Raw genomic sequence first — 12,292 nt, 5'->3', positions numbered from 1 at the left:
GGGTTTAGACACTACTTCCACCACTTACCAGCTCTATGAACTTGGGCAAATTTACTTCACTTCCCTGTGCCTCAGTTTCCTCAAAATGAGATTGTTAATACAGTCCCCATCTCACAGAGTTGAGAGGATTCAACGAGTTAAGGCATGTAAGCAAGCACAGTGCATGCATATAGTAAGCACCCAGTAAGTATTAGTTATTTCTTTTTTTTTTTTTTTTTTTAATTTTATTTTATGTTTTTTTGGCTGTGTTGGGTCTTCGTTTCTGTGTGAGGGCTTTCTCCAGTTGCGGCGAGTGGGGGCCACTCTTCATCGCGGTGCGCGGTCCTCTCACTATCGCAGCCTCTCTTGTTGCGGAGCAGAGTCTCCAGACGCTCAGGCTCAGTAGTTGTGGCGCACGGGCCCAGTTGCTCCGTGGCATGTGGGATCTTCCCAGACCAGGGCTCGAACCCTTGTCCCCTGCATTGGCAGGCAGATTCTCAACCACTGCGCCACCAGGGAAGCCCATTAGTTATTTCTAATTGGTTGTCTGTGTGTAGTTGCCCACTAGGAAGGAGAATGTCAGTTCTTTTGCCAAGAATATCTCTAATCATAAATTTACAAATAAGCATTTTAGATACCTGTTCTGTGGCTGATTAAGTAGCATAATTAACCAAGGCTGTTAGTTCCTGATGACATTCATTCAACAATGCCACAAGTGTTACATATACAGTAGTGGAGGATATGAGATTTGTGCCTGTAGTCTACTTGGGGAAATGGTCATGTTAATAAATAATGATAAATCAACTTGAGAGTCGGGGCACCACAGAGGAAGTGTTCAACTTGCCCTGGACAGGTCGGGGAGATTACATCCTGGAGTAGATATTTGAATGGACCTTCAAAAAGAAAGGGGTGTGGGAAGGCATTTCTGGCAGAGGTAAGAGAAGAGATGAGAGAAAATCTGGTGCCTTCAAGGACCATGTAGGTTGTGCAATATATCTTTATCTTTAATCTTTTATCCTAAAGGCAATAGGGAGTCCTTAGAGAGTTTTATTTTGTTTTAAAATCTACCTTTTTTTAAAAAATAAAAGTAATATGAAAAAGAATCAACATATTACAGAGATACATGGAAAGTGAAGATTTCCAATAATTTCCTCCCTCATCCCCTGAGATAATTACTACTACAAAGAGTTTGAAGTATATTTCTCTACATTTCTTTCTAGGCACATAATAACAAATATATGGTAATTATTATTATTTTTTTTAACTTTTGGGTTTATTTATTTATTTATTTATTTATTTATGGCTGTGTTGGGTCTTCGTTTCTGTGCGAGGGCTTTCTCTAGTTGTGGCAAGTGGGGGCCACTCTTCATCGCGGTGCGCGGGCCTCTCATTATCGCGGCGTCTCTTGTTGCGGAGCAAAGGCTCCAGACGCGCAGGCTCAGGAATTGTGGCTCACGGGCCTAGTTGCTCCGCGGCATGTGGGATCTTCCCAGACCAGGGCTCGAATCCGTGTCCCCTGCATTGGCAGGCAGATTCTCAACCACTGCACCACCAGGGAAGCCCTATATGGTAATTATTATTATAATAGGAGAAGACTCTCTTGCGTGTGCATTTTATATATTTAAAAATAGGGACTTCCCTGGTGGTCCAGTGGTTAAGACTTCACCTTCCAATGCAGGGGGTGCGGGTTTGATCCCTGGTCCGGGAGCTAAGATCCCACATGACTTGGGGCCAAAAAACCAAAACATAAAACAGAAGCAATATTGTAACAAATTCAATAAAGACTTTCCACATCAAAAAAAATCTTAAAAAAAAAAAAATTTAGTAGTGAAGTTTTGTAGCACTTCCAGCCATTATAAGGTTGCCTGAATCCCCAACCCTATGTGTAGGAATCACTGTGAAGGTGAATCTGTATAATTTAGACTTTGTGGAGACAGAGGAGTGAGACTACTAACTTAGTTGCACAAGTTCAAAACTGGGCAGTCATCTTTGACCACCTTTTTCAAATTTGTCCTCCACATTCATTTGGCCAACAAGTCCTGTTGATTTAACCTTCTTAATGATTCAAATTTATTTCCTCTTTTCCAATTTGACTACCATTGGCTTGTTCAAAAGTTCCTTGACACCTCCAGGCATTGTAAGGTGTCCTCCATTTGCCTTCCCATTGTATTTTGTGTACAACTTTATCGTGGGACTTAGCACAGTCTTTTCCACCCAAACATGAAATTCTTAAAGGTAGTGCCTTAAAAAAAAAAATCTTATATCTCTAATGCCTAGCATGTAGCTCCATGAATGTTAGATAAAGGCAAATAAACTTGGCATTGTTCAGCTCCACTGACAGAAATGCATCCTTACTATGTATCAGGCATTTGGATAAAAAGTTGAGAAAGAGTTTCCTTATCTGTAAAATGAGGCCTATAATATATATAGTTTACTCCTTACAAGAATTAGTAAAATAAGCTTTAATGCAATGCAAACTTAAATTCTTTTAAAGATTAAAACGAACTTTTGTACTGAAACACTTAACACAGGTAAAGTAGACTAGTTGTTATTATGATGATGAGCTAAGCACAAGAATATCCAGAAAGCTAGGGGAAATTTTTATGTGCCATTGGGCACCTTAAGAATTTAAAAGACAGAGCACTTCTGGTTTGGAACTACCCGATTTAAACAAATTTTTGCTCAAATAAACTTAAAAAAAAAATTTAAAAGAAAATATGATGTATCTTGAGGGTGAGCCAGGAAAGGCATCAAGGTCAAAGCCTTAGAAATCTCTTACAGCCTTAGAAATCAAGAAGTCCTCAACCTGGGGTCAAAACCAGCAGCAGTAGGTCCAGCAGGAGTAAGCCTTTACATCGCCTCACTGATTCTATTGTGCAGCCAGGGGTGAGAACCACTGCAATTCTAAACCAACGAGGGCAAGATGGGTGTTGATTGCAATGAGATTCGCCAACTTCTCTGAAAAAGTCCAGATTTTCATGGGAACTTTCCCAAACTTTAAAATGTTGGCAAGTAATTTAAAATGTAACAAAAAATAAATAAAACAACCAAACACCCTGCGAGTCAAAGAAAACATGGATGGGGCTCTGTTGGGTTTCAGTTTGTAACCTTCCTTGCAGTTCAACCTTCAGCTTGAAGAAGCAAACTGATACAGAGATTAAGTTAAATAACTTGGCCAAGATTAAACGGCAAGTCAGAATAACTTGAGTTGGGACTAAAACCCGGTCCTTTTGAATTTAGTTAATGTTCCTTCTATGTTAGGTAAAGAACACTTGGAGATACACTTTAAAAAATGGGTAAGGCTGTGGGCAGACAGAGGGCGTTCCGGGCAGAAGGAATCCCAAGACCAGTGCCCCCAGGCATCCCGCAATCAGCGAAACTGGGCGATTCCTAAATAGACGAAAGCGAACTTCGGCCTTTGAACGAAGAGACTCAACCACGCATGCGCCTTCCACAGGCGGGGCCGCGGAGAGGCAGGTGGAAGGGTGACGAATTACGACCTCCGCTGGCGACGCTCACGTCTCCTGCCGTAAAGGCTGTGTGTCTGGCGCGTGCGCGTCTCCTTCTTTTTTCGGATTTCCGACGCGGTTGCTGCAGTTGCCTGAAGTGTGTTGCCCGGGCTGTCGCCATGGTGAAGCTGAGCAAAGAGGCCAAGCAGAGGCTGCAGCAGCTTTTCAAGGGAGGCCAGTTTGCCATCCGTTGGGGCTTTATTCCTCTCGTGATATACCTGGGTCAGTAGGAGAAGAACCTGGAAGGAGTCGGGAGGGAACGGGGTGCGGAGGCTGAGACTCCATTTTTGGTCTGGGGCGGGAGAGAGAAACGCGACCACGCCGCGCATGTCCTTTGAGGCTGTCCGGTCGAGTGGGGTCGGTCTCAGCTGAGTTCGAGTTCTTGTTCTGCCCTTTACTTTTTTTTTTTTTTCGGGTGGGCGGTCTCTAACAAGTCACGTAATGCCTCCCGTCCTGTTTTTATATCTGTAAACTAGAGGTGACCTACTTTTCTGAGAGAGTTAGGACGACCTGACGTATGTGAAAACAACTAATTCACTCTTTGGCACTAGGTAGGTTTTCAGGGCGTTTATCCTCACCTTTCCAGGTGGGCCTAAGTGGAAAGAGGCCGGTGAACCTCGTGGGTATGCCATTGCTTTGAGGCATGATTAAGACAATAGTTGTTGGTTGCCTCTGCGTTCTCACCGGGAGTAACGGGTTTACTGCTGAGGAAACCGAGGCGTAGAAAAGTTCTGTTCCTTGCTGAAGGCCACACAGCTGTCACGTGGGGGAATTATGAACTCAAGCATTGGGGCATCAAGGCCCATACTCTTCACCACTATGCTGTAGTGCAAAGATTTGTAAGTGCTCAGGCAAATATTTTCACCTAGGGCTGCACATTGGGACTTTATCCTGTTTCTAGCCTTGGATAGTTTTTTAATTTTAATCTGCCGTATTCAGGCAGTATTTTGGAGAGGAAAGAGTCTCAGCTCTGTCAGTTTGACATTTTCTAAAACTCAGGTTCATATTTCAGAATCCTATGATTTTAACTACGTGCTGCTGCTTTTTTTTTTTGCCTTTTTAAATTTTTTGGTGTAAGATAAAGTACCTTCAGTCAGTCTTGACAGAGTGTTTGACTGTGCTGGACGTTCTCTAGGTAGCTTTGGCTCCCATTTCCCCATGAGTTGCAAGCCAACTGATAACTTGGAAATACTTCAGTATGCAGGACTTAAACAGATATTTTTCCGCCCTTATTTTTAAAATATTTTTTCTAATATTCTCCAATTGGAGAATTTTAATAAATCTTTTTTAAAAAGATTTATTATTTATTTTATTAATTTTATTTATTTTTGGCTGCGTTGGGTCTTAGTTGCGGCATGCGGGATCTTTTGTTGCTGTGCGCGGGCTTCTCTCTAGTTGTGGCGTGCAGGTTTTCTCTTCTCTAGTTGTGGTGTACAGGTTTTCTCTTCTCTAGTTGTGGTGCGCAGGCTCCCAGGGCACATGGGCTCTGTAGTTGTGGTGCGTGGGTTCCAGAGCGTGTGGGCTCTGTAGTTTGAGGCCAGCGAGCTCAGTAGTTGTGGCACGCGGGCTTAGTTGCCCTGCGGCATGTGGGATCTTAGTTCCCTGACCAGGAATTGAACCCGCGTCACCTGCATTGTAGGGTGGATTCTTTACCAGCGGACTGCCGGGGGAGTCCCTCCTCCCTGATTTTGAACGCATTTTTTTTTAAATTAATTAATTAATTTATTTTTGGTTGTGTTGGGTCTTCGTTTCTGTGCGAGGGCTTTCTCTAGTTGCGGCAAGCGGGGGCCACTCTTCATCGCGGTGCGCGGGCTTCTCACTATCGTGGCCTCTCTTGTTGCGGAGCACAGGCTCCAGACGCGCAGGCTCAGTAATTGTGGCTCACGGGCCTAGTTGCTCCGTGGCATGTGGGATCTTCCCAGACCAGGGCTCGAACCCGTGTCCCCTGCATCAGCAGGCAGATTCTCAACCACTGCGCCACCAGGGAAGCCCTTTGAACGTATTTTTAAAAGAAGCATTACTTTGCCAGATATTAGTGACTTTGTATAGGTATCAAAGGTTAGGGCAAGTAATTGGGACACCCTGCCCTTACAGGCTGTTATTCCCCTCTTTCTTCCAGACTCATCCCCACCTCAGCTTTCACTTAATGGTAGAACGGCCCAGTTTGGCTAGTCAAACACTGGGAGGAACTCTCCTTTTAGCTAAGGAAGGTATGGGGGCTTTGATTCTTCCCCGTCTTTGTACCATCTCCTTTTTCCATTGTTGTGTATATCGGGTTCTGTTTTAGTCTGCTCTTGCTTTCTTTGTCCCTGTGGTTTCTTTGCTGCTCTGTAAGTCTTCGTGTACCTCTCCCTCCTCCCCTTTTTGAAATTCTTTTTCTACTGCCAGAAAGCTGTAGCTGGTTGTTATAATCTGTGTGTCAGGGGTTTTGGTCGGAAGAGTAGATAATGCTTTCCTTTTCCACCTCATTTTCTTTTTTGTGCACACCGGCTATATTCTCTTTACTAGCACTACCATTACGGTGATTTTTGGTACCCTAGTGTCCAACTCAGGTGGAGATTGATGTTAAGGCTATCTTTTTGGTGCTTCTTCCTTGTTAATCATTGTCTTTTTCCTTATACTGTATCTAAGCTTAATTTCATGTCTAACCTAGTTGCTGTGCTTTACTTCTCCACCTTAGCTCTCACTAAAAGCCGCAACTGCAGATTGAATTTCTTGTGTAATTTAGGTTCAAACATACCTTTTAGGGCTTCAGGGAGTATAGTGGGAATATAGTGCTATAAAATCGGACAGATAGTGTCATGATGATAAAGAATGTGTTTGGACAGTTACAACAAAAGGATTTTAATGAGTTACCTGTTGGAAGACAATTCTCCATAGTATCTTGAATTTCTACAAATCTGGTGAGCAGAGGCGGTGACCACCCTTTGTTCCATATTTTTAAGGATGTTTGTAGGGTGAACAGCTTTGGGAAATAGTTCCAGGGCAAAGGGGAGACATGCTCACTGCCCATTATGAAAGATTCTGGTTACCCAATCTCAGGGTTCGTCTCCTAAATGGTAATACTCTGACTATAGCTGTTGCTGGGAGTAATAAACTGTCCTTGTTTCTTTTCCCTTCTTTTTTTCTTAATAACTAAACTTTCTCCCTTAACATTTTTTTTTTAAATTTTATTTATTTACTTACTTTTGGCTGTGTTGAGTCTTTGTTGCTGCGTGCGGGCTTTCTCTAGTTGCGGCACGCGGGGGCTACTCTTTGTTGCGGTGCGCGGGCTTCTCATTGTGGTGGCTTCTCTTGTTGCGGAGCATGGGCTCTAGGCACGCGGGCTTCAGTAGTTGTGGCACGCGGGCTTAGTTGCTCCGCCGCATGTGGGATCTTCCCGGACCAGGGATCGAAACCGTGTCCCCTGCATTGGCAGGCAGATCCTTAACCGTTGCGCCACCATGGAAATACTGTCCTTGTTTCTGACTTGGAATCTTGTATCTTCTACCAGCATCTGTGAAACTGGCGGGCCAGTTTGTTGTCTTGAAAATGGGGTAAAATTTCATACTCCACAGTTCTTGATGCCAAGTCTAATTTTAATCAGTTATTTCAGCAAATTAGTATATATGTTGTCTAGTTAATTGATATATTTTAAAACGTAAAAGTTTTATTTAATCATATTTGTAATGAGTGTTGATTTAATTAAAAATAACTTGAAATTTTTTTCCTTCTTTCTATCACCAATCTTTGGCTGCTTTATAAAAAGAGTGGTTCATAGGGGATAAAATAAGATATCTTCAATTGTTTCTTTAAAAAAGTTTAGTTTAAAAAAAAATTTCTGCTCTTTTTAGTTCATCCAGTATGATTTGGTTGTTGTGATATCTTTTTTGTGCGTAATGACTAATAATGAAAGAGTGTGTGCTAAGGGCTGCTGTGCTAATTGTGTGCAATATAGGAATAAGGTAGTTTGTCTTCCCTACTGATTAGTTCTGCACATAATCACATACTCTAGTGAAGATTCAAGACTCTTCTGTTGTGCAGGTAAATCTAGGTAATTCTGGTAGATCTGGATATTATTCTAGCTACCCTAGATTTATTTAGACTTTCTTTTATTTGTTTATTTATTTCTGGCTGTGTTGGGTCTTCGTTTCTGTGCGAGGGCTTTCTCTAGTTGCGGCAAGTGGGGTCCACTCTTCATCGTGGTGTGCGGGCCTCTCACTATCGCAGCCTCTCTTGTTGTGGGGCACAGGCTCCAGACGCGCAGGCTCAGTAATTGTGGCTCACGGACCCAGTTGCTCCACGGCATGTGGGATCCTCCCAGACCAGGGCTCGAACCCGTGTCCCCTGCATTGGCAGGTAGACTCCCAACCACCGCGCCACCAGGGAAGCTCCCCTAGATTGATTTAAAAAGAAAAAGTCTTGATTGTAAATTTTTTGTCTGCTAGGGTTTTAATTAGTTTTTATTCTCTTTCTGTTTCTTCCCTCCCCATCTCCCTCAGGATTTAAGAGGGGTGCAGATCCTGGAATGCCTGAACCAACTGTTTTGAGGTACCGTTCTTACAAATAAGCATTGCAAGGCAAACATTCATACATTAGTACTAAGTCATGGCAAGCAAAAGAGAAATAGTGGTACGTATTGTAACGGAGCTTTATCAGTCAAGTGTAGTTTTGGGCTGTTGGAAAACTGCAGCAGTTTGCAGACCAGTCTAACTTACGTTATCAGATAACTACTTTCTCTCCCCTTCCTAATTTTTATTGGGTTGGCCAAAAAGTTCATTTGGGTAAGAATGGATAAAGAATGGATAAAGCCAGACGAACTCTTTGGCCAGCCCAGTATATACTGCATTGGTGTTATAACCATAATGAAGCATATTTTAAAAGGAAAAGAACTAACTTATCCTACCACTTTAAAAGCTGAACTGTTTTTAATACCTGTATTCCTGTCTTATCCTTATTCAGATAAATACGGCCTTTTATGTCATTCTAACAAGAGTACAGAGAATTTTGTTTTTTTTCACCCAATGTTAGAGTTGATAGCCCATATATTTTCTAGTTGTTGATCACTTAGGTTGTTCAGTTTTTTAGTATTTCAGATAACAATATAACGAACATTTTTATGTGCATAGGTTTTGATTTATTTCCTTGTCAAAGTGTATGAACATTTGTGACTCTGAAAATGCATTGTCAAATTCCTTTCTCTGAAACAACCTTGCAGTTGTTGGATAAGCACTTGTGAAAACTTCCACACGCACAACGCACACAGATACACAGATTATATATATTCATATACTCAGACATGTGTGTGTGTATGTATATACGTGTAGAAGCCGTATGTAGGCGTGTGTGTGTGTATATGTGTATGTGTGAAGGCAGAATCTGGAACAGGCAGGACTGCTCTGTAGAAAGGACTGGCACTGTGATGACTAGGACCCCTGCACAGGTGCCATGGGATTTCAGCTTTACCCTCTGTCTTAAGGTATTTCTTGATTGTCCTAACAGACTTTTCACTGGCTGTTCTAGGTCTTCAGCTTCTTCAGACTTCTAATCTAAGCCACTCTTTTCTAGAATGAGCAGAAATAATAATAGTCATGTTACTAACAGTCATTTACAGTGTGTCAGCCACTGTTTTAAGTGCTTTATGTACAGTATCTCTAATTGTCACCTCAGTCCTTCAGAGCCGATCACACAGTTGGTAGGTGGTAGAGTATGTCTGTCTCCAAGGCTTACGCACTTTCCACTGGGTCATGTGGCCTCCCTAGGTAATATGACCTGTTACTTAGCACAGTGCCATCTGATATGAATTTCCTCCATCTTCTCTGACTTGCCAGTCTCTCCTTTCTCAAAGCAAGGGTTTTTCCTTCTTAAGGGTTATTGCCATATGTGCCCTCTTTGTGTCCATTTGTGCTGTTACTCTCTTTTCCCTGATAAAATTCTTCAGTAAATGTTCTTCACTCACTGCTTCCTTTCTTCACTTTTCTCTTTCTTTAACCTTTTATGGTACAGCTTCTTAAAACTGCTTTCAAAGGTCCCCACCAAGCTCCTTTCTTTTAGCCTTTACTCTTTGAACTATCAGTTTTCTTTTTTGTGAAATGGGATTTTAGGTAATGTATCTGCTACTGAGTAGCCGATTGACCTCAGACCAGTTATTTCCTTAGGGAAACAGTACCTTAGGGAACATTGTCAGAGATGGGACTACCTGGGCAAGCTGTATGAACATTTTCCAAGCCCTGAAAGTTACCATCAAATACTTCTTCCCAAGAGGCCATTAACCTTTCTAAGATAAGTTTTCTCTTTTATAAGTTGGGCATATGATCTACTTTGTAAGATTGCGATGAGGATTGAATAAGAATATTGTGTGTAAAGTATGACAGTGCTTGACAAGTAATGTTTGAGCAGTAAACTATTAATAATAATTTTTAATCTTTCCTATGTCATCTCATTTACCCCACTTCTTTCTCCTGTGAGAACTGTGCTCTAGCTACATGACACTGCATGCTAATCCCAGAATAAACTGTATTTTTTCGTGCCTTTGTATGCTTATTCTCCCTCAGCCTGGAATGCTTCTTCCTTTCAGTTTTCACTTGTCTAGAAAAGCCCAATCTCAAATGTCACCTCTTCCCTAAATCTTTTCCCCCTTCTCCTAACTGAAATTGCTCCATTTTTTGTGTTCCTGTAGTATTCTTTTGTGTCTGTCATTCTTTGCTTTGTATTATGCTTGTTGCTTATTTGCATTCTATGTTGTCCTGCAAGTACCTAAAGTAGCTGCCAACTACTTTGGCAACACTTTTTAAATGTTGAATTAACTTAATTAGATGATCCTAACCTCTTGGTGGTCTTGGAACAGGAACTCATACAGCATTTCCTCCTGTACAGTTTTTAGACTAGACCTGCATCCTGAGAAATAGTGTTTTTTGAGCCCCAGGTGATCCAGGATCCAGAGGTGGTGCTAGATGTACCCTTTTGTTGTACTGGCTTCAGTTATCCCACCAAGAGTTGACCCTTCAAAGTTGCAGACTGGATGAAGCAGCCACCCCCCTGCTTTTTATTTCTTCACCTTATTGTCATCTCAGTGCTCCTGTCATTTCTGGTGCTGATGATCATTCTTTTCTGTCATTAGGGACATTGTCTGATTTCTTTCCAGGGATATTTGTGATTTAGGAAGGAACTGAGCAGTGCTGATAAGAGTTATCCTGTTACAGAATTTCATATACTGTGCTGCTTGCACTGGGGAGACTTGACTAAGAGGTCTTCCTGGGTTACCTGGTCTGTACCCTGAAAGGAATAGACTTGTATCTGCTAGGCTTTTCAGTAATGTAAATGTTTTATTAATATAAAACTTATTTAGCAATATAAAGTTTATTGTTTATATATAAATTTATTTATATAATACTTATGGAGATAATGTGGTTCATGATTTATGGTCTGTTTCCCTTGTTAAGTTGTTAGATTCCTTGGGATTAGGTCCCCATTTGCCTTAGTGTCCTCCTCTTTCACTCAGGATGGTGCATTGTACGTGGTTGGTTGATATGAATGCCTTATTTAAAATGCAGAATTTAGTGAATAAGGGGCAATATCTTAGTAAAACATTATTTAGGCAAAATATATGAATACTAAGTAACTGAGAGAATGATTGTTCCCATTATCTTTATAAAGCCAAGGAAAATTTTCTTTTCTCTTTATCTTAGATGCTCATTACCAATGAGGAAGAGACTTCCATAAATGAATAATTTGTTTTCATATCTTAACTGTATGCAAAAATACTTGGGGTTTAATGTGAGATTTTAATACACTTTTGAAAATTGGGAATAGATGCATGTTGGTTTGTTTATATGCAGAGGGAAAATAATTTCTAAAAATTAACAGAATGCTCAGATTGTCATTTTGTAATGCAATTTTATTTAAGTTGACATACTACTAGAAACTACATTTTTAATCAACAGGACTTAGAAGTAAAACATCTCTTGTCTCTTTCCTGGATCTAATAATGATACAACTTTATTTTCTGGGTTCATCAATCCTTCATATCAATATTTTGATTGACCTCAATTTATGTTTTCCTTTTTGTTTATAATAGGTAACTACAATAAAAAGTAGTAAAACTATATTTCTTTAAATAGGTCTCTATGGTTTTTTTTGCTCAATGAGATTGATCCTTCTGCTAACTGAATTTGATAGATGAGTAAACACAAACATAAATGTATACAATCTTCTAATTCTTAAGCTATGTTTAAGAAGTTTTTACTTTGGGGTTTAATTTATTTTTCCTCTTCACAAACATTTTAGCTTACTTTGGGGATAAAGGACTATTTGGTCATCTGGTTTTGGAAGCAATCAATGCAGAGGAACAACATGGAAGGTGTGCGCTGTGGCTGGGATAAGAGATGGGACATCGTTCAGACGTTCACCAGTTGGATGGCACAGGGCTCTTACTTCTCAGATGCGTCTGTGGCAGAGTGGAACCTCTACTGACTTATTTATGATAGACTGTATTAAAATAAATGTTTTTTAACAATGTTATGTCTTGAGTCCTTCTTGAATTGAACATGATAGGACTGTTAGGTAAAAATTTAGCCTTTTGGTACTTTTTCAAAACAGGGAATCTATGTATGTGCCTAGATGCTACTTTAAAAAAATAAGAAAATTTCCAAGTTAATTCCTGTCCATTCACTTAACAAACGGATTCCAGTTTCCTTTTGCGGTGAATTAATAACTCCTTCTGAGATGTTCTGAAGTAGTAAAAGTAGAGACAGCTCTCTGTGACAAACTGAGTCCTTACTTCCTGTACTGCATTGGAGTAACATTCTGATTAAAAGAAATAGGGT

At 40.8% G+C, this 12,292-nt stretch overlaps 1 protein-coding gene across 2 annotated transcripts; it reads left to right on the top strand.

The window, feature by feature from the left end:
- The first annotated feature begins 3,487 nt into the window (after positions 1 to 3,487).
- TOMM7 (translocase of outer mitochondrial membrane 7) lies at positions 3,488 to 11,987 on the top strand. Of its 2 annotated transcripts, none has more exons than XR_009008923.1 (3): positions 3,488 to 3,710; positions 7,970 to 8,099; positions 11,754 to 11,987. XR_009008923.1 is itself a non-coding variant. In XM_028166966.2 (3 exons), the coding sequence occupies exons 1-3, from the start codon at positions 3,608 to 3,610 to the stop codon at positions 11,767 to 11,769; spliced, it is 168 nt and encodes a 55-aa protein (XP_028022767.1). In that variant the 5' UTR covers positions 3,516 to 3,607; the 3' UTR covers positions 11,770 to 11,987. The 2 variants fall into 2 exon arrangements, 1 of the variants encoding a protein (XP_028022767.1); XM_028166966.2 differs by having other exon boundaries at positions 3,516 to 3,710; positions 7,970 to 8,018.
- The last annotated feature ends 305 nt before the right edge of the window (positions 11,988 to 12,292 follow it).

The sequence above is a fragment of the Balaenoptera acutorostrata genome, chromosome 7 (assembly GCF_949987535.1).
Source record: "Balaenoptera acutorostrata chromosome 7, mBalAcu1.1, whole genome shotgun sequence".
NCBI lineage: Eukaryota > Metazoa > Chordata > Mammalia > Artiodactyla > Balaenopteridae > Balaenoptera > Balaenoptera acutorostrata.
This window is presented reverse-complemented; position numbering and strand designations above follow the sequence as displayed.